The 23,672-nt window shown below is 47.1% G+C and overlaps 2 protein-coding genes across 25 annotated transcripts in view; one reads left to right on the top strand and one right to left on the bottom strand.

Moving 5' to 3' along the window:
• B4GALT1 (beta-1,4-galactosyltransferase 1) overlaps nucleotides 1-15,719 on the bottom strand; it is a 52,980-nt gene extending 37,261 nt beyond the window's left edge. The window contains exon 1 of the mRNA XM_008695210.2: nucleotides 15,098-15,719. Within this exon, the coding sequence (XP_008693432.2) occupies nucleotides 15,098-15,515 (418 nt within the window). The 5' untranslated portion in view covers nucleotides 15,516-15,719. The remainder of the gene's footprint in view (nucleotides 1-15,097) is intronic.
• SPINK4 (serine peptidase inhibitor Kazal type 4) overlaps nucleotides 15,058-23,672 on the top strand; it is a 67,128-nt gene continuing 58,513 nt past the window's right edge. For 6 of the 24 annotated variants that reach the window (XR_005835206.1, XM_040631506.1, XM_040631508.1 and 3 more), the window contains exons 1-2: nucleotides 15,846-16,146; nucleotides 19,738-19,979. Coding sequence is in view for 15 of the 24 variants with exons in the window: in XM_040631506.1 (XP_040487440.1) it covers nucleotides 16,051-16,146; nucleotides 19,738-19,979 (338 nt within the window). In the remaining 9 variants the exon portion in view is untranslated. Of the gene's footprint in view, nucleotides 15,195-15,261; nucleotides 15,393-15,841; nucleotides 16,147-18,225; nucleotides 18,314-19,377; nucleotides 19,533-19,737; nucleotides 19,980-23,672 lie in introns of those variants that run through there. The other 18 variants (XR_005835207.1, XM_040631520.1, XM_040631522.1 and 15 more) reach the window with 13 other exon arrangements.

A 23,672-nucleotide genomic window follows, 5' to 3' on the forward strand; every position in this document is an offset into this window, starting at 1 on the left:
GAATTCAAATAAACTAAAAAAAAAAATACAGGTACATATACTATATGATACATATTTAAAACATTCTCAAAGAGATACAACACTGGTAATAGAGAACAGATCAGTGGTTGCCAGGGGTTAAGGGCGGGAGGAGAATGTGATTTCAAGGGGGATTTTTTGGATTGATAGAATGAAACTATTCTGAATCCTTATTGTGGTGATGGTTATACAAATATACACTGTGTTACAATTAGTAGAACTATATACCAAAAAAGGCCAGTTTTACTGTACGCTAATATAAAAAAAATCATTTTTATAGATTTTATTTATATATTTGACAGAGAGAGAGAGACAGAGAGCGACGGCAAGTAGGCAGAGCACAGACAGAAGGAGAAAAAGAGGCAGACTCCCCACGCAGCAGACAGCCTGATGTGGGGCTCGATCCCAGGACCCTGGGATCATGACCAGAGCCAAAGGCAGATGCTTAACTGACTGAGCCACCCAGGCACCCCTAAAAAAATTAATTTTTAATTAAAAATAGATATATAGATATAAAGCAGCAGCTCCAATTTGGCAAGAGAAAAACGGATACACAGTAAACACATTTGAATGGCTGCTCATGGTGGTGCTGGGAAATGGAAGTGGGAATAAGAATAAAAAAGAACAAAGAAAATAAGGCAGGAGAGTCCATGATGATAATAGCCATGAAATAAAGTCTGATGGCTGGATGGAAAGAAAAGAGAGAAGGAAGAAAGTACAGAAGGAAACAAATAAGGGAGTGATGGAGATGGAGCTGGACGTGTCCTTCCAGAGCTGTACAAGGGAGAAAAAGCCCTGACGACTAGACCAAACCCTGGTCCCTGAAAAAGGTCTGCAGTGCTGTGGAGATGGGTTCATGAGCCACAACAGCCAGACACCATCCAACGTTACAGTACAACTCCCTTCCCTGCTCTGACTTCTGCCTTACCAGCTGCCTGATCTGATTATACTATGGCTTCTCTTGCAGTACTGCCAACAGCCAGAGAACTCTAAGCCACCTGACAACAGTTCTAATCTTCCCAGCAAAGCAGCAATTTAGCATCCCAGCATGTAAATAAGTTTCGTGGGAATTTTATTAGCAAGTCAGCTGCCCCTCTGATCAGTTCTGGAGCCCTAACTCAATTTCTGGAACTTCAATGCTATTTACAAAGACATTCGCTCTCTGTCTAAAACCAGACCTTGGGGACGCCTGGGTGGCTCAGGCGGTTAAGCGTCTGCCTTCAGGTTGGGCCATGATCCCAGGGTCCTGAGATCGAGTCCCACATCAGGCTCCTAGCTCAGCAGGAAGCCTACTTACTTCTCTCTCTGCCTCTGCTGCCCCCCCCCTGCTTGTGCTCTCACTCGCTCGCTCTCTCTCTGACAAATAAATAACATCTTAAAAAATAAAATAAATTAAAATAAAATAAAATAAAATAAAATAAAACCAGACCTTGAACTATGGAGAGCCTGCTGCCCTATGGGCCATGTGGGCAGTCAGCCAGTCACACGTTCCTGACAATACCTTTCTGGTATCAGGATCACTTTAAATGCAGTCAGTTCCAATTTCCTCCTCTAAGGAGTGGGGATAATAATGTGTTCTTTTTAGGCAGTAAACGAGGTAACGCATATAAAGTTGATCCTTGAACACAGGTTTGAACTGCATGGGTCCACTTATACAGGGGTTTTTTACAGTATCGTACTGTGAATGTATTTTCCTTGTGATTTTCTTCACAAACAATCTTCTTTTCTAGCTTACTTTATGGTAAGAATACAGTATATAATACAAAGAACATACAAAATACATGTAGATCAACTGTTTATGTTATCGGTAGGGCTTCTGGTCAACAGCAGGCTATTAGGAGTTTTGGTGAGTCAGAAGTTATTCGTGGATTTTAACAGCACAGGGGGTGGGGGGTCAGTGCCCTTAACCTCCATGTTGTTTAAGGGTCACCTGTATGTACTATCACAATGCTCACCACTAACAGATACTCAATAAATATTCTTTGCCTTTTCCCCTGAATCTCTACCCCTTCAAAGCCTCCAGACTATTACAGCTCTATAATCACAAGTGGCTAAAATTTCACATTTCTGTTCTGATCTACCAGCATCAGTGATAGATTTGGAAGAGGCTGAGACCTCAAAGGGCCTTTTGGGTATGATAATGGTTTCTTGCAACACATGAGGGTTGAACAGCGATTCTGTTCATTTTTTGCTGTCAGAACTAAAATGTTAAAGAACTAGCTTAGAAGAGAATACAAAAGAAAAAATTTATAATCTTGGGATGAAGACCTTCCTGAGTGCAAAAACAACTTGAAGCCATAATGGAAAAGACACATTTCAATACATAAAAATTTGAAATTTCTGTATGGTCAAAGATACCAGAGATAAAGTTAAAAGATAGGTGACAGACCGTATCTATAAACAATATATAATAAAAGAGTAATATCCATAATGTTAAAAGCTGCTCCAAACCTATTTTTAAAACTAATAGAAAAATGGATGGCTCAGGAGGTTAAATGTCCAACTCTTGACTTCAGCTCAGGTCATGATCTCAGGGTCGTGAGATCAAGCCCTGTGCCGGACCCTGCTCTCAGCATGGAGACTACTGGAGATTCTCTNTTTCCCTCTCCCTCTGCCCCTTGCCCTGCTCACACACGTGCATGAACTCTCTCTCTCTCTCTGTCTCTCAAATAAATAAATAAATCTTTAAAAAAAAAAGAAAAATGGGTAAAAATATTAACAAGTAATTTACAGAAGAAATACAAATGGCTAATGTAATGAATACATGAAAGTTGTTCATCGTCATCAGTAGTCAAAGAAACTAGTTAAAACAAGATACCACATTTGATCATACATTGGCAAATGTAAAAAGATTGTTAACTGGTATAAATGTGGGAAATAGGCACTTCTCCAACACTGTTGATGAGCACAAATTAGAGAGTAATTTGATAGCATCTATGAAAATGTTAAAAGTATATGGCCTTTAGGGGCACCTGGGGGGCTCATTTGATTATCCTGGACCTGACCTTTGGCTCAGGTCATGATCCCGGCATCCTGGGATGGAGCCCCGCATCACCCTCCCTGCTCGGTGGGGAGTCTGCTTCTCCCTCTCTCTCTGCCTCCCCACTCATGCTCCCTCTCTCTTTCTCTATCAAACAAATAAAAATCTTTAAAAAAAAAAGTATATGGCCTTTAGATCTCAAATCAATAACCTAATCTTCCACCTTAAAACACTGGAAAAAGAGGAGCAAACTAATAAAAATACAAACAAAATAATAAAGATTAGAGCAGAAATTAATGGAATAGAGAACAGAAAAATAAGAGAGAAAATCGGTGAACCAAAAGTTGGTTCCTTGAAAAGATCAACAAAAATGACATACTTCTGCCTAGAAAAAAAAAAAAGAGAGAAGACTCCAATTACCAAAATCAGGAATGAAAGAGGAGGGGCGCCTGGGTGGCACAGCGGTTAAGCATCTGCCTTTGGCTCAGGGCGTGATCCCGGCGTTATGGGATCGAGCCCCACATCAGGCTCCTCCACTATGAACCTGCTTCTTCCTCTCCCACTCCCCCTGCTTGTGTTCCCTCGCTGGCTGTCTCTATCTCTGTCGGATAAATAAATAAAATCTTTAAAAAAAAAAAAAAGGAATGAAAGAGGAAACACCCTTACCAACCTTAGAGAAACAAAAAGGATCCCAGGGGAATACTGTGAACAACTGTATGCTAACAGACTAGGTGGCTTAGGTGAGGTAGACACATCCCTAGGAAGACACAAACTACCAAAACGACTGAACAATCAACAGAAAATCTGAATAGACATGCAACAAGAATCTGAATTCGTAATCAAACAGCTTCTCACAAAGAAACGCCCAGGCTCAGATGGCTTCACTGGTGAACTCTAGCAGGTATCTGAAGAGGAATGCAAATCCTTCACAAGCTCTCCGTAAATTTGGAAGAGGAGGGTAGTACTGCTCATTAGTACTACCTTGATACCAACATCTGACAAAGACATCACCATAAAGAAAACCACAATTCATTTATTTGTCAATTATACCTTAATAAAGCTGTGAGGCGCCTGGGTGGCTCAGTCAGTTGAGCATCTGACTCTTGATTTCGGCTCAGGTCACGATCTCAGGGTCCTGGGATTGAGCCCTGCTTTGGGCTCCACGCTCAGCGGAGAGTCTGCTTTGGGATTCTCTCTCTCTCTCTCCCTCTGCCCCTCTTCCAGCTTGCGCATGCACTCTCTCTCTCTCTCAAATAAATAAGTCTTAAATATACTTTAATAAAGCTGAAAAAAAAAGAACTACAGATCAATATTTCTTATTCTCCTTTACAAGACAGGCTATCTACAGGCCTCTGCCTGAGTTTTTCTAATAACACACCAAGCTCAGGTCACTGGACACCCCAGGCTGCCCCCTTCCCCCACCACCCCTCTTAACATATCTCTTCTCACCCCCTGAGACTCCATGAAACATCCAATGCTCCCTCCATTCAATTATCTGTATTCTATCATGGCCTCTCCCCAGGACATAAGCAAAAAATGTCCACCTGGTGAAGGGAAGGCTACGGAGCACCACAGAATCCTGGCACACCTGACACGTGGCAACGCTCACTCCCAGCTCCCAGTGGTGTGGATTCAAGAGACCTGGGGTAGGTCTCTTTATCAAAGCAGGCTACAGTTTCCACTAAACCCTGGCTCCAGGCTAAACCCTGTCCCTAAGTTGTGGTTACAGCCTCACACCTCTCTCTTATCCTCTTACGTCTGCCCCAGGCCAGATGGAAAACAAACAAACAAACCTGCATTTGGAGGAAATTTTACTCTGCAGCCTACTATGCTGAGTGTATGTCTTCTGCACCCAAGGGAATGGGGTTAGACATCGAACAAAAGACAGAGCACGGACACCACCACCATACCTCATCTCATTCAATCCTCTTATCAACACCTTGAAGTAAGAATTATCTCCCCATTTTACACAGGAAGAAAGTATTGCCCTGGGCACCCCAGGAACAATATGCTAGACAGCAGCTCTGGCCTGACTGCAAATGGATCCAGGGAGCACCTTGTTAAATCACAGCTGACTGCTGCGGAACAAGGCAGAAGAGGACAAGAGGGGCTACGAGATGAAAGGAGCAGCTGTCACAAGTCCAATGCACCCCATCTGCTTAATTTGTAAACCTCTGGTCGCTGAAATCACTGCCTCCAAAGTCATTTTACTACTTATGGATGTCAGAAGGCTCCTGTTTATCTATAAAAGAGGCATGTGAAGGGGGCGGCCACAGAGGCAGAACTGGCGATTCATAGCTATTGATCAACTTATTTTTACCCAACATAATTTAAGCCTTTCTTCCTTTGGGCCTCATTTCTGGATCCCCTCAATCAGGGCTGTCACACTGGAATGGATCCGCCTGGGTTAGGTGGTCAGGTACCCAGGCTAGCCCGTCAGAACCGAACGTGGCTTCTGTGGATGGCTGCATGCGGTACATCAACCTACAAAGTTTTAGACCAACACCATTTTGAAGCCAGGCTTGTAAAGCCACGGTCTGCCCCCATCCTACAGGTTTGGCTCCACAAATAAAGGAAGGAGGAAAGCTTCTTACCTTGTGTAAATCAACTCTTTGGCAAAGGTACATGAGGTGTTGAAAAAGGCACCAATAAGGCTCCTTTTTGGAGACCTCAGCAGGAACTGCCCAGACACAACGGCGTACAGGAAGAGCCTCACGTCCAAGGTGGCCCCAGAGCGTTACACAAGGGACTTAACGCACACACACACACACACACACAAGTTGGGCGTGTCAATGCGAGACTCCAGATAGATCCGACTTTCCCTAGTTATCCATATTTTTTAAAAGCCAATATCTCTAGTCCAGGAATTTACAGTTGAGGGCCTGTGGATTATTCCAACACTCCTGGAAAGCAAGTGACAATGTGAATCAATGTCATAAAGATAACTATCTCCCCTAGCCTAATTCCTCTCTAGAAATTTATCCCAAGGAAATAATTCAACTGAAGCAAAGGGCTAAACACAAGAGAAAATGTTCAAGATTATCTATGATTAAAAAAAAAAACGGACTATGATGGAGAACCCTGGAACACTGAATGCTAAGGGAATATCGGTAAGGATTTAATTTTTTTTTGAAGATTTATTTATCTATTTATTTATTTGAGGGAAGAGGGGCAGAAGGAAAAGGAGAGAAAGAATCTCAAGCAGACTCCCTGGTAAGCGGGGAGCCCCACGTGGGGCTTGATCTCATCACCCTGAGATCATGACCTGAGCGGAAATCAAGAGTCGGATGCTTAACCGACTGAGTCACCCAGGCACCCCTCCATAAGGATTTTAGATAGCAGCTTGAAAAGATAATTAGGATAATTATGAATGACATAACAGTTTAAGATAGCATTGAATGAAATGAGCAGAATGCAAAATAGTTTCATGCTACAATTACAACAGAGTAAAGTATGTATGTATTTAGAAAGCATTGTCAACTTTTGCTACAGTGGTCGGCATATGTTTGGTTACAATGGTAAATAATAGAATAATATTTTTTTAAACATTTAATGTGGTGATGTATTTTCAACTAAACAACAGAAAAAAAAGGAAGAAATCCTACAAAGCAAAAGCCAAAATCCTCACAAATAAGAACTATTAGTGCTACCGATAACAGATAACATACATTCAGAGCTTATTCAGTGTTGGGCACTGTTTTAGGTCTTTTTATGCCTACTACCTGAACCTCACAACATCTATGAGCTGGACACTATTGTTATCCCCATTTTACAGGTGAGAGCACTGAGGCACAGAAAGGAAAACATCGCTCCCACATCACACAGCTAGCCAGAGTGATGAAAAGAAACATTCCCCGTGCCATTTCAAAGGGCATTCACCTGCTAAAATGTTTGTGCCTCCTTAGAAAAGATGACATCCTCAACAAAAGTCTCACCAGGAGAGCCCTGAAATGGGCAGTGGGTAGTGAGCTTCACAGGGAATTTCAGAGACCTTTCATGATGCAGATATGACCAGGATTTCCCCCCATACCAACCCAGACTTCAGGAGGAAGAGAAGGAAGAGCACTAAAGACCAACAGGTCCAGCCCATTCAAACTTCAGAGAGGGAAAGAGGGACAGACAGAGTTGGGACTTGCCCAAAATGATGCAATGAGTTGGGAGGAGAAGGACCAGAACACGGAATTCTTACACCAGTGGCCTTTTAGACTTGCCCCTACTGCCTACAGACCACGAACCCCCTCGTTCTGTACCTCCCTCTCCCTTCACCTTCTCTCCTTCGGGCCCTCAGTCTTGCTATCTTCAGCCTTCCCCTATCCAGCATGGTCCCTACTGCACCAGCTTCCCTCTTTCATTATCTTCCTTCCACTCTGCCTCCCACTTCCTGTCCTCTCCTGCCCTGCTGGTGACCGTATGCAGCAACTGGGACTGCAGCCATGGCCTTCTTCCCATGTGACAGCAACCAGAGGAAATTACAGGCTGCGATCAGCAGTAGACCCTTGCCCTTCCTAACCAGGGAGACTGTTCAAACACAGAGACACAGAGATGCTAAAATCAGTGTTGGAAGAGAGGCCCTTCGTTTTGAGTCTGGACGTAGCCCAGATCACCCATCTGGTTCTCTGCACCTCCTCAGTTCCTTGGGGACACCCACACTTCCCCTCTCTGGCTATACCATATTGCCAGGGTCTGTCCACTGCTGAGCGGGGACCAGCCCTTGTTCAGGTCTATCTCCCATACTTCAGAGAGTGTGGTTACCAACAAAAGCTTGCTGAGTGAGCAAATCGGTGTTCATTCACCATCTTCCTTAGGGCTCCTCCTGACTTGGGGTGAAGACTCAGGTCTACCCATTCTCAGCCTGCCCAAGATGCCTTTATACTCATCCGAAGGCCAGGAGCTACCTAACACCTCAATGCCAAGTCACCAAGCTCCTATGATGCAAGTACCAGTTTCCCTACACCCACCCTTAACTTGGAGTACTATCGTTTTTTCGAGCTGGTGGCGGAGGTGTCCTAAGACGCCAACAACAGCTCTACACTTTCAGGATGTCAAAGGCAAAAGGACATTATGCAAAACAGGAAGAACTTTTAAAGAAACTTTTAAAGGCATTTTTAAAACGCACACTGTCATGGGGCCAGGCAATTAGTGAACCCCCTGCCAGGGCCCCTCCCCATGACCTCCAGACTCATGTGGTGGAGCAGGAAGGAATCTGACCTCATCCCGTACTGGTCATGCTGGTCTGACATAACCCCGCCCTTCCCTCAGCACAGCCTCCCCCTGGATCCCCAGGCTCTGGGCCAAATGACCCCTGGCAGATTCCCAAAGCCTAAGTGGCCCTCAGAAGGGGAGAATGTAGATCCGGTGAGGGCAATCAAAGTGGAATAACTTAAAAGTGCAAGGACACCTTGGGAAGAGCCTGGCCTACTGGCCTGAGACTAGATTGCTCAAACCACCTGAACAAGTCCCTACTGAGCGCTGGGCTCTAATGGTCTCTGAGGCTTCTCTCAAAAGCAATTCCTGGAAACCTATATGGCCGCTCCCCAGATCTCAGAACCCCTGGAGGTGGGAGCGCTGTGCTGTTTGCTTCACGGTCCAATTTGCTAGCGTGTTCCCCCGCAGCTCTGTGGAAACAGTCAGTCATGTCAACTGCACTGGGTTAGCTAGTTGGTATTTCCCCAGCACTAGGGCCCCAGTGCCACAGTCCACATAAGCCTAGCGCAGGCACTTGGCTGCTATGGACACAAATGGAGAAGTTACTGAGAAAGCAGACTCCTGGGGCATCACCCCCACTGCTTCTGTTGACAACAGATTTCTGCTCAGTCTGATCCCAAGTGTCCATCCTACAGCTTGGCCCCCTGCCCCTGCCCCAGGCACTTCCTGCACCTAGTTTCCTTTTTAATCAGAATTCTAGACATGTCCTTCATTCAGCAATAAATGATACTCCTCTGCCAGCATTAAGTAACCCTATAATTTTGAATGGGTCTATTTTTTTGTAAGACTGGTTTTAAAACCTAGCTCTTCTCAAAAAGCATTCACCCTTTTCTTCCCTCTACTCATGAAACAATCCAGAAAGTGCAATGCCGTATGCAGAGCCTTTATTCAGAGCCACCAAGAAAAACCAAAAACGACATGTTTGTGTGTTCAACAACAACTGAATGATAAAAGAAAGTTATAGCATATTCAGCTAACAGAATGACACAGCTTTGGGAGTTTTTAAAGGTGTAGGACCAAGTTCGTGAGAAATAATCTTAAGTGACAAACACTGGATACCAGGCTATCTATGTCTATCTATACCAATCTATCTGTTCATCTATATTCTTAAATATGTACAGGAAAAAGCCTAGCAGGAGATACGCCAATATGTTTCCTCTAAGTGAAAGGAATACAGGCGTGCTTTTCTACCTCTTTTAACTTTTCAAGTTATTTTCAATGAGCCTACATTACTTTTTACAAAAAAGAGAAAGAGATTACCCACTCTTCAAAAAAATACAGGGAAAAGCAAAGACCCACAGCCCTAGCCTGTCGCATTCCAGGGACGCGACTCGTTCCCTCTCTCTGGGCTTCGTGAGGGGCTTTGGAGGGGTGGCAGGGGAAAGGGAAGCAGCTACATAACACACCCAGACCAGACATTAAAATCACTGCCAAAGAATTCAGCAACAGCCAATTATATATCTCCTGGCCCTCATTTGTGTAGGGAAGGGGCGGGCTGAGGCCAAGCTGGAAAGTGGAACCTGAAACACTGAGCGTGTGACTCAGCCCTTCTGCCTTCTAAGGACGAATCCCGTTAGGCCACGTCCACTCAGAACCAGCTCCCAACCGGACCCTATCCCCTGACCTTAAGCCAGCACGACCGTCGAACCTGGAGGTTCTGACCTTTACAACAGGATCTACAATCTCTCTCCAAGCTGGTGACCCGCGTAGGCCCAGGTAAACATGGAGACCCCCCCCCCCCAAACTGGGGCCTTCACAATCACAGCCACAGTCCAGCTCCCAGGGACGCTCACAATCCCATGCCTGGTTAACTCCCCCAGGAGTTAGGGTCTGGCTGGCCTTTACAGTAACCTCATTGCCCGGACCACCCTGGGCAGTGCCAGAGCCAAGTGTAACATGGCCATGGTGCCAGGACCCAAGGGATTTAAGCTGCAAGGGCAGACCACTTGTCCTAAAACAAATGGATTGCCACTTACCCAGATAAGAATAACTGGAATTTCCAGGTGGATATGATTACAAGCAGAATTCCAGTCTCTGCTTCTTGCCAGGAGCAGGCAGGGAACACTGAATAGTGAAGACAGCATAGTAGGCACTGGGTATGCAAGCGGGGAAGAAATCACTAGGTGTGACTTGACCACAGGATGACTGGGCCCCTTTCATACACACCCAGAGCCCACCTAAGCCCAAAGGTGATGAACCTCCCAGCCCTGCCCCCAAAGCCCGAAGATCCTCAGGGTGAAATCCACGGACAGGCAGGGACCACCTGAGCATTAACTGTCCTGTCATTCCCAACCCATAAATTAGTCTAGTCCCAGCCTGGAAATCTCTACCCTGCTGCTACCCAAAGACCATATGGCTGCTGATGTCTCATAACAGTCATTATAAAGCAGAAAGGTACAGATTACTCAGCAGAGCTAATTTGAGGCTTCAGAAATTAGAGGAACAACTAAAACCAGGACTCAAGAACTTTGATATCAACTCTGGGTTTCTGAATAAGAGGAAGGAAGGAAGGAAGGAAGGAAGGAAGGAAGGAAGGAAGGAAGGAAGGAAAAGGAAAGGAAAGGAAAGGAAAGGAAAGGAAAGGAAAGGAAAGGAAAGGTAAGGTGGGATGGATAGGAGAGGGAGAGACTAAACACACACACATTTTAGTTTCCCTAAATGACATCAGCACAGTTTAATTATGCCTCCTCTGCCTGGACTATGAGTTCTTAAAGAAGAGGCATTGTGGCATCTTCTTTGCAGCTCTAGTGCCCAGCACAGGATAGGTGCATTGCTGGAACTAATGAATGAAGTTACCAGATGCCTTAGCCATGAAGGGATGTCCAGGCCAGCTGCCACATAAGACCCTTCAGATGGACACACAGACATACCTAGCAAGGATCCTCCCAAATTCTAGGTCCTGTTAGCCTACTCTGAGCCTCTGCACTAGGTGTCTACTGGGCAATAAGCTCAAGGAAGAGCACTGGGCTGGGAAGCAGGATACCTGAGTTCCAGACCGAGCACAATGAGGGATGGGGCCAGGGAACTAGACAGTCCCATCCTGGAATGCTATGAGTCCAAGATGCCACAGTTTGAATCCAATCCCACATTTGACTCTTGCTCCCCATGTCCCAAGGAGTGTCTACCTGGTCCATGAGATGGAGGCTTCCATGCTTGCTCAGAGTCTGGGATAGATTGCAACAGATAGGAATCACTCCTGCCACCATCAGGCTGAGTGGAAGGAAGCAAGCCCAATAGTCATAGAGGGTATTTCTCAATCTCAGACTGTTAGACAAGAAGGTATATCTTTGTATTTGCCAATAAACTATTTTTTTCAAGGAAGAATAGGACAAACTAGTTTAAAGTACTAGCTACCTAATCTCCCAGAGCTTAAAGACCTGGACAAGGGGAGGGTCCCCGTGTCTCCCCCAACTCTGAGGATGAGGCTCTACCCCAAGCCAGAAGGCGATGAGGCTCCAAGACGCAAAGGGGAGAGAGAACCCTTCCCCAAGCTGAGGCTGGGACAGATGTCCTCAAAGTACATTTTGTCCTGGGCAGCCTGCTCATGTCCACATGTGCACATATGTGAGAAGGGGGGAGAAGGGAAAAGCATGCTGCTGGAAAAACACCTGAGAGCTGAGAGCCAAGCAAAGACCCGGAAAGTGCTTTGTCTTCCCAAGGGCACAAACCCTGACAGAGGCTAGGTTGACAGCCCCCACAAAAGCTGGGGAAATTGACTCATGGACAAGTGTTCTCCTAGGACCCTAGCTACCTATGGTGGCTGTTTGCTGGCCCAGGTGCCCATTACTCTATGGTGCCCACCTCTAGATCAGAGTCCTCATTTGAACAAATGAAGAGGAACCTTTCAAAGCACAGATGGGCAAAGGAAGCCTCTGGGTTTAAACAGTCCTCTACTCACCCCCCACACTCCATATACCCTTGAGGGGACTGTACCAGCTGTACCAGGCCCCAGGTGAGCCCCCAGGTCAGTCACCTCCCCTAACCAGTCCAACCTGAGGTACTGCCCCCCCCCCCACCTAGACCCTCTCTGGGCTGGCAGTGCCAGGGCCAGCACCAATCAAGTCACGCTGAGCTGCCACCAAATCTGAGCAGAGACGAACATCCCAGGAAAAGAAAAGAAAATGCAAGACCACTATTCCTCCCAGGTTCACTACAACTCAGGCAAACACCCAGGCAGCCAGGAAAGGGAGCCTCATGACCATGTTCAGTGGACTAGATGCTGCACGGCCTGAGGGCCCAGAGAACAGTGCCTGCAGGCCTGAACTTTCTGGGAGAACTCCCCTGGGAACTTGGAGGAATACTCAGGAAAGGCCCACCTCCCCCCTGCAGGCCCTATTCCTGAAGGCCTCGCACTAGCCCATGGGGGATCCTGAGGCAGGGCCTGCAACGGCTCCACACACTGCAACCGGCCTTATGTCACACAGAATAGACACAGGCAGGATCCAAGCCCAAGTCTATCTGAAGTTTATCCCACGAAGGACAAGCCACAAGGCATCAAAGAGTGACCCATCAACAGCCCAGTCTGGTGCCTGGCTCCTCCAGGGAAGGGCATGCCCATTATCCTCCACGTACCAAACAGGAGCTTATCACAGTGTCTGACCCAGACCCCTGGACACCAGAAAGTTGAGCCAAGTCGTGGAAAGGAACTGCAAGTAGTGAAAAGGCCACAGTTCTAAACCCCACGGATGCTTTCTCCCATCAACCTCAAAACCACCCCGCAAGGGCTTTGGTTGACACCTGCCCAGATGAACAGATGGGCTCAACTCCCCCCACCCACACACTCCTAGAGAGACTTTCAGCTTCCTTGAGGCCCCCTCTCAGCCAGGAGCCCCCATTCAGAGAGCTGCACACAACCACTCAAACCTAAGGGTTCAATTACAATGAAGGAAAACCCTCCACCTTCACTGTGTGGGACCTCCACAGCAGCAGCCCAAACATCACGGTTCCATGCATGTCACACGAAGGTGGCCAAGCTACAGAAGACCCAGGGCCTCTCTCCCAGCCCTTCAAATGTTATCTCTCAGGAAGTCCCTTCATGCTGCCAATTCAAAATTCAGCTCAGAAATACCAGTAACTGGTCACCAATCACTAGGAACACCATTACAAAACAAAAACAAAGCACCACGGGTTCTCACACTTCATTGGGAAGACCTTATACCTCAAGTACCAATCTAATGAACTTTGGGGCACTTTAATTTGCTAATTTCTCTTTTTTTCTGCATAAACGTCTAGGCAACAATTAAAAACAAAAAGATAAAAACTGGCTAACTCTGGGTTCTGGGGACTTACCTCTCTCTTCCCCCTTTCTCTCGGCTGTTCACAGCCATCCCCGAGGGAGTCTGAGAAAATGGAACTTGAAGTCCCAAGTCCTATTTGCCATGTACTTAATGTACACAATCTCATTTAGTCCTAAAAACAACCCTGTGAGTTAAGCACCAACAACCCCATTTTACACATAAGAGACTGTGAGAAACTCTGTAAGATGCCTGAGGCCAGACACTTTAACAGCAGGGCAAGTATTCAACTTTATTTTATAAGACTAGTCTGCTTCCCAGACTAACCACCAAAGGGATTCAGCTTTCTGCTTTAAAAAAAAAAAAAAAGTTCCTTTATTTCCACAATTCATGTCTGACCAATTCCAAGAGCTTCCTCCCAAACTTGATATGAAAATATTGAAGTAATTATTGGAGAAATTGAGCAAGAGCATGTAGAAGGCCTGTTCTGCCAGGGCTTTGCGGGAAGGTGACAGAGTTCCTATTGGCAGGATGCCTGCCCTCCTGCCAGGGCCCCTCACTCAGAACAACAATCTCTAATGGCGTTAAAAATGAGCAGCCACCTGTATGATAATCTTGGGAACAACCTGTGGCTGCCGTGGGCCTGACTGCCTGTGGATCACAGGTCAAGGAAACATTCTGCCGGCAGGCAAGGGCTCAGCCTCCTCCAGATAGGAAGAATGAAAACCCATCCTCTCAAGCTCCCAGCATATGCCGAAACAGAGGCTGGTGGCCACCCTTCCGATTACCTGGGCAAGACACCTGAGACCAAGATTCTCCCCGCAAGGGTCAACTCAGTGTGAACTGGTTACAATTTAGCCCTCCAGCCCCTATGGTACACACATGGTACTCCTACAAACACCCTCAGTCCCTCAGAGGGCTCTGCTCACTTAGGTTTTGGGACCGTACAGGGGCAGGAAGCAGGGTAGGAAGGCCCCAGGGCAGGGATCTACACAGAGGAGGAACTTGACACAATAGTTAACAATTTATTAAGGGCTTACCTTCATTAATGTAAATACTTGTTTACATTGTTTCATCTAATCTTCCAAAACAACCCTGACACAGGTACCATTTATCTTCCCCATTTAACTGATGAAAAACCAGAGGTTAACAAGTCACTTGCCCAAAAGCTCACAAAAAGTTAACCCACGCTCAGGAGAGAGTGGTTCTAGGGGAAGACAAGATATGTGAACTGGATGTGAACTGGGAGGTCAACTTCCTTCCCCACTGGAGGCCTCATCATCAGTTTCCCAAACTCGAGTGGGTTACTCTGAGCTGCCTCTTGGTCCCAGCAGACTGAGCAGGGTGAAGGCAGCTCCAAGCCCTAAGCAAACTCAAACTCCAAAACTTCTTGAAGCCTGGGCCAGAGCAGGGAAGTCTCCAAGGCCTTCTCCGGTTCTGGGGCCAGAGGGGCCTGCGGCTTCCTTGTACCACCCCCACCCCAGCCTTCAACGTGAATCCGAAAGGACTCGCCTCCCACCCTCTCACGCCATCCAGCCCGGAACCTCTGGGATTAGGGACGGTGATCCGGAACTGGGAGGCTGGATATCCTGGAAGAGGGCACGGGCGAACGTCCAGGGGACCCTGCCGAGGAAATTCGGGAAAGTCCCCGAGTCCTTACCGAGCAGTGGGGACTCCTCAGGGCATGCGAGCAGCGACAGCGCTGTGGTGGAGGGCACTGGGGCCGAAGTCAAGTTGCTGGCGGAGCCGGAGCCGGGGTGAGAGTGCGTGTCTGGGCTGGAGTCGCGACCCGAGCGCAGCTCGGAGGAAGCGTCCAAAGGCGGCGGAGGCGGGGCCCCTCGAGGTCGGAGCTCCCCGGAGGGCTGCTCGATTGCTGCGGCGCCGTTCGAGCCGCCCTGCAGCGGTGTGGGGACTCCGACCAGCTGAGGCAGGCGGCTCAAGTCGCGGCCGGCCAGGTAGTAGACGAGGGTGACGCCAAGATGCAGCGCGCAGACGAACACGAGCAGGCGGCAGGCCCGCTGCAGGGACGCGCCCGGCATCGCGGCGCTGCCGCCCAGGAGCGGCTCCCGAAACCTCATCTTCCCGCCGCCGCTTTAAGAGGCGGGTGGGCTACAGCGGGGAGGGGCGGCCCGCCCGCGGGCCGCCGGCCAGGCGCTGCCCGACCGCGGCTCTTGGGGGAGGGGCCGGCAGAGGAGGCGAGGAGGGATCGCTGCCCCGGCTGGCAGGCGACTGAACTCGGAGACTCCAGCCGGCGCGACCGCCCAGCAACTAGAAGTGCGCCCCAGGCGCGGGCGGGGGCGGGGGTGGGGGCGGGGCCGCCAGTTGGAGCGGGGTTTTCGGGACTCGAGCGGGAGGGCGGGGCCTCTAGGGCGGAGCCGCGATGCGCGGGCGGGGACTCGGAAGGGGGCTGCAGGGGGCGGAGCCGTCCCGAGGGCGGCGGGCAGCCCCGGGACTCCGCGCGGCGCACCCGGGTTCCCACACCGTCCTCCTCTCGAGCCCTCGCCCTGTGGGTTCGGTGGCTACCGAGCCGCGCCTCCTCCGCTTCCTCCTCCTCCTCCTCCTGGCTGCCCTCGAGAGGCGCCGCCACTTCCTGCGGTGCTGAAGGGCTGGGGTATGGGCCTGGGCCTACAGCGCGGCGGCGCAGAAAGCCGGCTGGTCGTAGACTTGAGGGGTTGGGGGCCGCGACCGCGTTCCAGCCCGAGGGCCTCGGTAGGCCTGATTGGGTCCGGAAGAGGGATGGGAAAAGGTTGTCCAGGAAACGGGCTTCGACGCCGGGAGGGAGGTCGGACAACTGCGGACGGATTCTCTGGGACGTTTCGCTACCCCTTCCTTGGTGGGGCTAGACTCCTCTACCAATGTGGGCGCCCAGCAAGGAGGCGCCGCTCACCCGCGCCCCACGGGAAAGTGCACGAGTCTCCGCTTGTCTGGCTCAGTATAGGGCAGCCCAGCCTAGGGCATCTCAGAGGCCCACCCAGCTCGGTTTTGGGTGTGTAGGGTGCCTCTTCTAGTGCATCCCGCCCCTCGAGGATAAGTGCTTTGAGTGGGAGGGTGGCAAGGAGGCTCTAAGCCCCTTGCTGGCCTGCGGGAGAGCAGCCAGTTTTGTTTACAGTTTACGTCAGTGCGCTCAGACACAATCCCAGGAAGTAGGAATTGTCCCCATTTTACAGATAAAGAGTTCAAGGCTCAGGAAGATTAAGAAGCTTACCTAAGATCCCACAGCTAGTGAGAGTCAGAGGCAGAATTCTGGCTCCAAAACTTTTATTTACAACGTATTTGCCGCTTGTTGATTTGCACGTCTGGGTGGGAGGCTTAGGCACTGAAGTTGCTTGGTTCAAATTTGACCCAGAGGCCACTCCTCAGGCACACCTGATGCCTGAGTGAGCAGGGACACCTCACCCCTGAGAAAGACTCATGGAAGTGCTGTTATGTATGTGGATGGAGAAGCTAAGGGCTCTGGCAGCCGACTCTGAAGTGGAGGAAATGATAGTGATAACTTACATAGCTTGGGAGTTTACTATATGCCAGTCAAGCACAAGCCTAAATGCTTTATATGCACTGTCTCAATCCTAACAACACTTTGAAGTGGGCACTTGTTATATCTCCATTTCACAGATGGGAAAACTGAGGCGCAGGAGTTGACTCTTGGTTATGATCATATAGAATACGTTTCTCAATTGGCCCTGGACACCAGGCTTTCCTGATCTTCCTCACTTCACTAGTCACTCCTCTGTCTCCCTTGTAGGCTTCTCCTCCTCTTCTCCAGTTGTTGAAGGCCCCAGGCCATAGTTCATGATGTTCTTTTCTGTCTGTTCGGCTCCCTAGGAGTGATTTATAACATCTGTATATAAACGATACAAAATTTCTGTCTTCTGCAGTTGCCCAAGGCCTGAGAACATAACACATGATGCTCTTTTCTGTCTACACACTCCCTAGAAGTAATTTATAATAATCTGTTTGCTGATGACTGCAGAACTTCTATCTCCAGCCTGGATCTTCAGACTTATCTTTAAGTGCCTATCTTACCGGCATCTCAAACTCAATACATCCTGCCCCTCGACAACCTACTCTCTCTACCACACTCTCATTCTAAACCTACCTCAGAGAGTGGCACCATCCTTCAGCCAGTTCCTCAAGCCCAAAACCTAAAAGATGTCCTTGATGTGTCTCTCTTATGCTAAAATGCCATTTCCAGTCCCTCAGCAAGTCTTGTCAGTGCTACATTTAAATCATCAGAATTAACCACTTACTAATTCTGCTGTAACTATCTTGGACCAAGCTACCATCATTTTGGCCAGGGTTATAATGGTAGCTTCCTAATTGGTCACCCTGCTTTCACCTCCTCCCTGTCCCCTCCCCAGTCTGTTCCCCAAACAACATCTAGGAAGATCTTTATAAGCCTAAATCAGATCATGTTTATTCAGAACAAAATCCAAATGTGTAGGAGCCCTATCTAATTGGTTCCTATCTCTCTTCCCCACCCTCATCTGTTACTGTCTACCATGTTCTACCTGCTTTAGCCACACTAACCTAATTGCTATTCTCTGGAATTTGTTTATTTCTTCCTGCCTCAGGGCCTTTGTACTTGATGTTCACTTAGTCTGAAATATTCATCCCTCATATTTAATTCAGATCTCTCAAATGTCACCTTAAGAAAGAGGTCTTCTCAGACTATCCTATGTAGAATAGTCCCCCAACCAAATCTACTTAACCTGCTTGATTTTTTTTTCAGAGCATGTATCACTACCCAACACTGTATATTTATTTATTATTGTCTGTCTCTCTCGCTAGAAGATCAGCTCCATGAGTGCAGGAACTTTCTCTCTTCACTACTGTATCCTCAGCTCCTGGAACTGAACTAGTACATAGTGGACACTGAGTAAATATTTGTTAAAATACCTGTTAAATGAATGTTTATGATCATCTTGATTGGGAAGGGGAGAAGGGAAGAAACTGTTGCTAAGTTTTTATTTTATTTTATTTTATTTTATTTTATTTTATTTTATTTTATTTTGAGAGAGAGAGAGAAAGGGCACACACACACACACACAGAAAGAGGGCAGAGGGAGAGGGAGAGAGAGAATCTTAAGTAGGCTCCATGCCCAGCACAGAGCGTGACACAGGGCTCAATCTCACGACCCAGAGATCATGACCTGAGCCAAATCAAGAGTTGATGCTTAACTTACTGAGCTACCCAGGCAACCCACTAAGTTATTTTAACTTTATTTATTTTTATTTATTTATTTTTAGAGAGAGTGTGCATGAGGGGGTTGGGGGTGGAGCAGAGGGAAAGAGAGAGAATCTTAAGCAGGCTCCATGCTGAGCACGGAGCCTGACATGGGGCTCGACCTCACAACTCTGAGATCGTGACCTGAGCCAAAGTCAAGAATTGGATGCTCAATGGACTGAGCCACCCAGGCATCCCATCTCACTAAGTTATTTTAAACACGTAAGAGTTGTTCACCAGGAAATTGGTCAAGGTGAAGCTGATCCCAATAGCCTATGCCTAGAAGAAAATGCCTGTCCAATGAGTGAGGGTGGGTCTAAATAATCCGCCATCTGAAAACTGAGAGGAGGGGGAAATGGAAATATGTCTTCCATGTATCCAGATAATGGCCTGGAGATAAGATGGAGGGGAAGGAGTTTAGGGGTCACAGACTTATCCCAGGACCCTCTCTCTGGCCAGGAAGCAAGGGAAAGAAACACTTGCTGTCTATACCTTGGGAACGTGCAGAGCTAATGAGGTTCCCACCAGCCTTATCAGCACCCCCACCCCCATCTAGAGGGGCCTACAGTCTGTAAATGTTTTGCTTCAGAAAGGTCCAGAAGGTCAGAAACCTTTCAGAACAATATTGTCCAGCTGTCCAAACAGGAACTGGTATTAGAAACAGAAACAGACCCAAGGCAACCTTCTCCACCTCTTTCCACTTTCCACTTTGGCAGGTGGAAAATAATCCCACAGAGGAAATACCTGGAAGAGGAAGCTGCAGTGCTGACTGGCCAAAAACTGGAATCTGGGTTTTGTAGTTTTCCTCTTCGGCGCTGATCTGCCCAGAGCCACCCAGCTCTGCTTCTCCCTGCCGGGCTGCCTTCAGCCGGTTAGTAGCATTTCCTCTGCGCTTCCACGGCGCCCTTATCTGCACCCGTCAGTTTACACTTCTCTTTCACCCCAGTAGATCAGAAGGACGTGGAATAGTGCCTGGCACATGGTGGACCATTATTTCAATGATCTATTTCTGCATAAGATAGCACCCCAAAACTTAGTGTCTTCGAACTAACAATTTCTTTCTCCTAATTGTATAGGTTGACTGGCAGTTCTGCTTCACATGGTGTCATCTGGGGCACTGGCACAGCTGGAAGTTCCAAAATGGCCTCACTCACATGGCCAGCAGTTTGTGTGGGCTACAGGCTGATTTAGAATGGTCGTGGGTCAGGGGCCTTGGTTCTTCTCCACTCGGACCTTTCCAGAAAGGCCTTTCACACGGCTGCTTGGGTTGCCTTACAAACTGGAGGGTGCGTTCCAAGAAGGAGCATTTCAAGACAAGGTAAGATGATGCCGATCCCATAAGGCCCAGCCTTCAGCAGCACTTATTTGGGTATTTTAGTTAAAACAACTTACTGGACAGTCTAGATTCAAAGGGGGTAGATGTGTCCTCCTCTTGCTGGGTGGAGGGGTAAAGAATCTTTTTTAAACCACTGTGCCCAGTGGCCACAAATTATTTAGATTTTTCCCACATGTAGAATACGTTAATCTCCTCCCAGATCCCCCAAAGGCTGAGCCTGTTTAAGACTTCAGGCGCAGGCTCCAGGTCTAAAATTTCATCATCTAAATCAGGTCCAGGTATGATTCCTCAGGTTCAGGGCCTTATAAACTATAAAACAAGTTCCCTTCAACCTCTTCCTGAGCAGTTTAGTCCAAAAGCCATTAGGTAGAAATGAGCAAGGTAGGAGTCTAAACGTCATAGACAGTGTGTCAAGGCCCAACCAAATGAGGAGAGAGGGTAGGGTGATGAGTGGGGAGCGTGGCAGCCCAGTGTGGGGTGTCAAAGCCCAAGCAGAGTAAAGAGGGCATTCATGGGGTGTTAGGGGTTTCTGTGAATTAGGGCAGCCCAGTACCGGGTGTTAGAGCCCCAGTGGGATAAGGAGATCATTACACAGAGGGAGACTGATTAGAAGTAACTATATATATGCCTAATGAGAGTCACCTAAGTTTTTGACTGTCAGAGAAGGGAGTTACAAATATAGACAAGGACAAAACTAAAATGAGCTCTTTGATACTTTATTAGAATTAGAGAAATTGGTGTGAATTCATGGTTTTCAATATATAGATAGATAATGAAATAAATATAGGTGTGTGTGTGTGTGTGTGTGTGTATTTACATGTAAATATGAGTAGATACCTGGGAGAAGTGCTGGGAGCAGAAACTTCCCAATAGCAATGAGCATATCTAACACTCAGTCTTGGTTTCTAAACATCATTTTCCAATAAAAGGAACTAAATATTCTTGGAGAAAAGGCTGATTTCAGGGATGGACCAGGGATATTACAAGATGAGCCTAGAAAATCATGTACCAAAATGTAAGAAGGGCTCAAAGAATAGTGAGGATGTGTCAAAAGAACTCATAAGTCAGTTTGAAGGAGCTCCCATTGGCCAAATCTGGAACAATTTGCGCATGAAAATAAATATTGATAGGAACAGTTTACAGCCAATTGAACAAAATAAGAAACCGTGAGTTCATACTGATATAAATAAAGAAATGAACATTTGATGAGTAACAAGATATTTGCATAATTTCAAAGTACCTCCTCCACAAAATACTTCCCCATTTCAATGGGAAACATTAGAAAAATCCAAATTTTGAAACATTCTAGAAAATAACCATGCTGAAATCTTAAAAAGTGTCAAGATCACGACAGTCAAGGAAAAACTAGGGAACTGTTCCCCACTGGAGGGGACTAAAGAGAAATGACAACTAAGTGTAACACCATGATTCTGAAATGGATCCTTCTGCTATAAAATATTTTGGGGATGACCAGTGAAACTTGAATGGGGACTAAGGATAAGATGATGCTATTGAACCAATGTTAATTTCCTGATTTTGATAGTTGTATTGTGGTTATGTTAGAAATATACATATGAGGGGTGCCTGGGTGGCTCAGTCATTAAGGATCTGCCTTCAGTTCAGGTCATGGTCCCAGGGTCCTGGGATCAAGCCGGCATTGGGCTCCCTGCTTCTCCCTCTTCCTCTGCCTGCTGCTCTCCCTTGTGCTTGCTCTGTCTCTGTCAAATAAATAAAATCTTTAAATATATATGTGTATGTATGTATGTATATATATATATGATTTGGGGGGTAATATGACATCATGTCAGAAGCTTACTCTCAAATAATCCAAAAAAGTATTTATACTAAACTTGCAAGTTTTCTGTAAATTATCTTACCCCCCCCCTCACCCCACACATCCAATATACAATGGGAAAACCAGGACAGAAAAATCACAGTAGACACTCCCAGTTAGAAAAGAGGTACTAATAGACACTGGTCCTTCGGAAATCTGAGATCCAAGCGTGCATGTCACCAAGTCCCCCTTCTCCAGAGGCAAGGAATGTGATATCTCCCATTTCTACTGTTCTTCATGCTTTATGGTTGATTTCCTGCCCTGTCCTGATCATTCTTCTTTGACCGGGTTCCAGTCTGCCTATTTCCTTCATAAAAGACTAGTGCCCAGGAGCGCCTGGGTGGCTCAGTCGGTTAAGCATCTGCCTTCAGCTCAGGTCATGATCTCCAGGTCCTGAGATCCAGCCCTGCATCGGGCTTCCTGCTCAGTGGGGAGTCTGCTTCTCTCTCTCTCTCCCCCTCTGCCCCTCCCCACTACTTGTTCTCTCTCTCTCTCTCTTTTTTTTTTCTTTTAAAGATTTTATGTATTCATTTGAGAGAGAGAGAGCATGAGCAGGGGAGAGAGGCAGAGGCAGAGGGAGAAGCAGACTCCCTGCTGAGCTGGGAGCCCGATGTGGGGCTCGATCCCAGGACCCTGAGATCATGACCCAAGCTGAAGGCAGATGCTTAACCATCTGAGCCACCCAGATGCCCCTGTTCTCTCTCTTTCAAATAAATAAATAAAATCTTTAAAAAAGAAAGACTAGTGCCCAGGACTGGATGCAGCATTCCAGCTGGGGTCCAAACGACAGAAGAGAGCAGGATCATCAGTCACCTTCATAATTCCAAATGTCATACTATCATCGATGCCTTCTAACACAGCATTTACTTTTTGATATTCATATTAAACTAAAAGGTAGGGCTGAAGGTAGAGCCCTGGAGCAGTGGAAACACCATACAAGTTGACTTGGATCCTTTAAATACATTGTGCCAATCAGGGTTTTTGACTGCAAAACAGTCACTTACACCACGGCTCGGCCATGGCCACCACTGCCCGCGAATACTCAACACCACCACTTCAAGACTGTTCAAGCTGCTGCTGCTGTCACCATGGATACTTTCCACACTACCCTTGCCTCTTAGCATCATCCCCTAAAAATTCAAAGTCTTTGGTGAGAGTGGCTGGGTCCAATTCACACGCTTGAGTCTTAGCTGCCAGGAAGTGAAAAGGAGAATCTTCTTTCTGCTTCCATGGTGGGAGCCAGGACACTACAGCCCTGCAATACTATATTATTTTTAGAAAATTTTTCTGAAATAAGGGATTGCATGTTGAGTGGACAAATATAATGACGAAGGTTCACTCCAGTCATTTAGCAGGTTACTTTAACTCTTAATTGTACTATCATCCAACCCATTTTTCCCATTTTATCCACAAGAATATCATGGCAGAGATTATTAAAGGCCCTACTGAAGACCCAGTTTGCCAACAAACAGACTATCAAGTACAGCTCTGTGATCTATCAGTTCAGGGACCTGCCATAAAAGGAAATTTGATTGCCCTGGCCCTGACTTATTCTGAGAAATCTGTACTTCTTTTATATCTTTAAAAATCTATTCTTGGGTAAAAGTATAGTTTGCAGAATCAACTTTTTCTCTTTGTAATGGACTGGTGTTAATTTTGTCTACTCTTTATTCATTCCTCCTTATGGTAAGAGGAGGTCCACTCTTCCACTGTGTGGTTGGGATAGGCTAACCTCAAAACTCAGATACCATATAATTAATTGGGATAGGGCTCCTCAGTGGACTTCTATTTGGCCAGTCAAAACACTGTTTCCCTCTGGCCAGTGATTTGTTCAGGAATTG

Source organism: Ursus maritimus, unplaced genomic scaffold (assembly GCF_017311325.1).
Source record: "Ursus maritimus isolate PB19 unplaced genomic scaffold, ASM1731132v1 scaffold_17, whole genome shotgun sequence".
In the NCBI taxonomy this organism is placed as follows: Eukaryota; Metazoa; Chordata; class Mammalia; order Carnivora; family Ursidae; genus Ursus; species Ursus maritimus.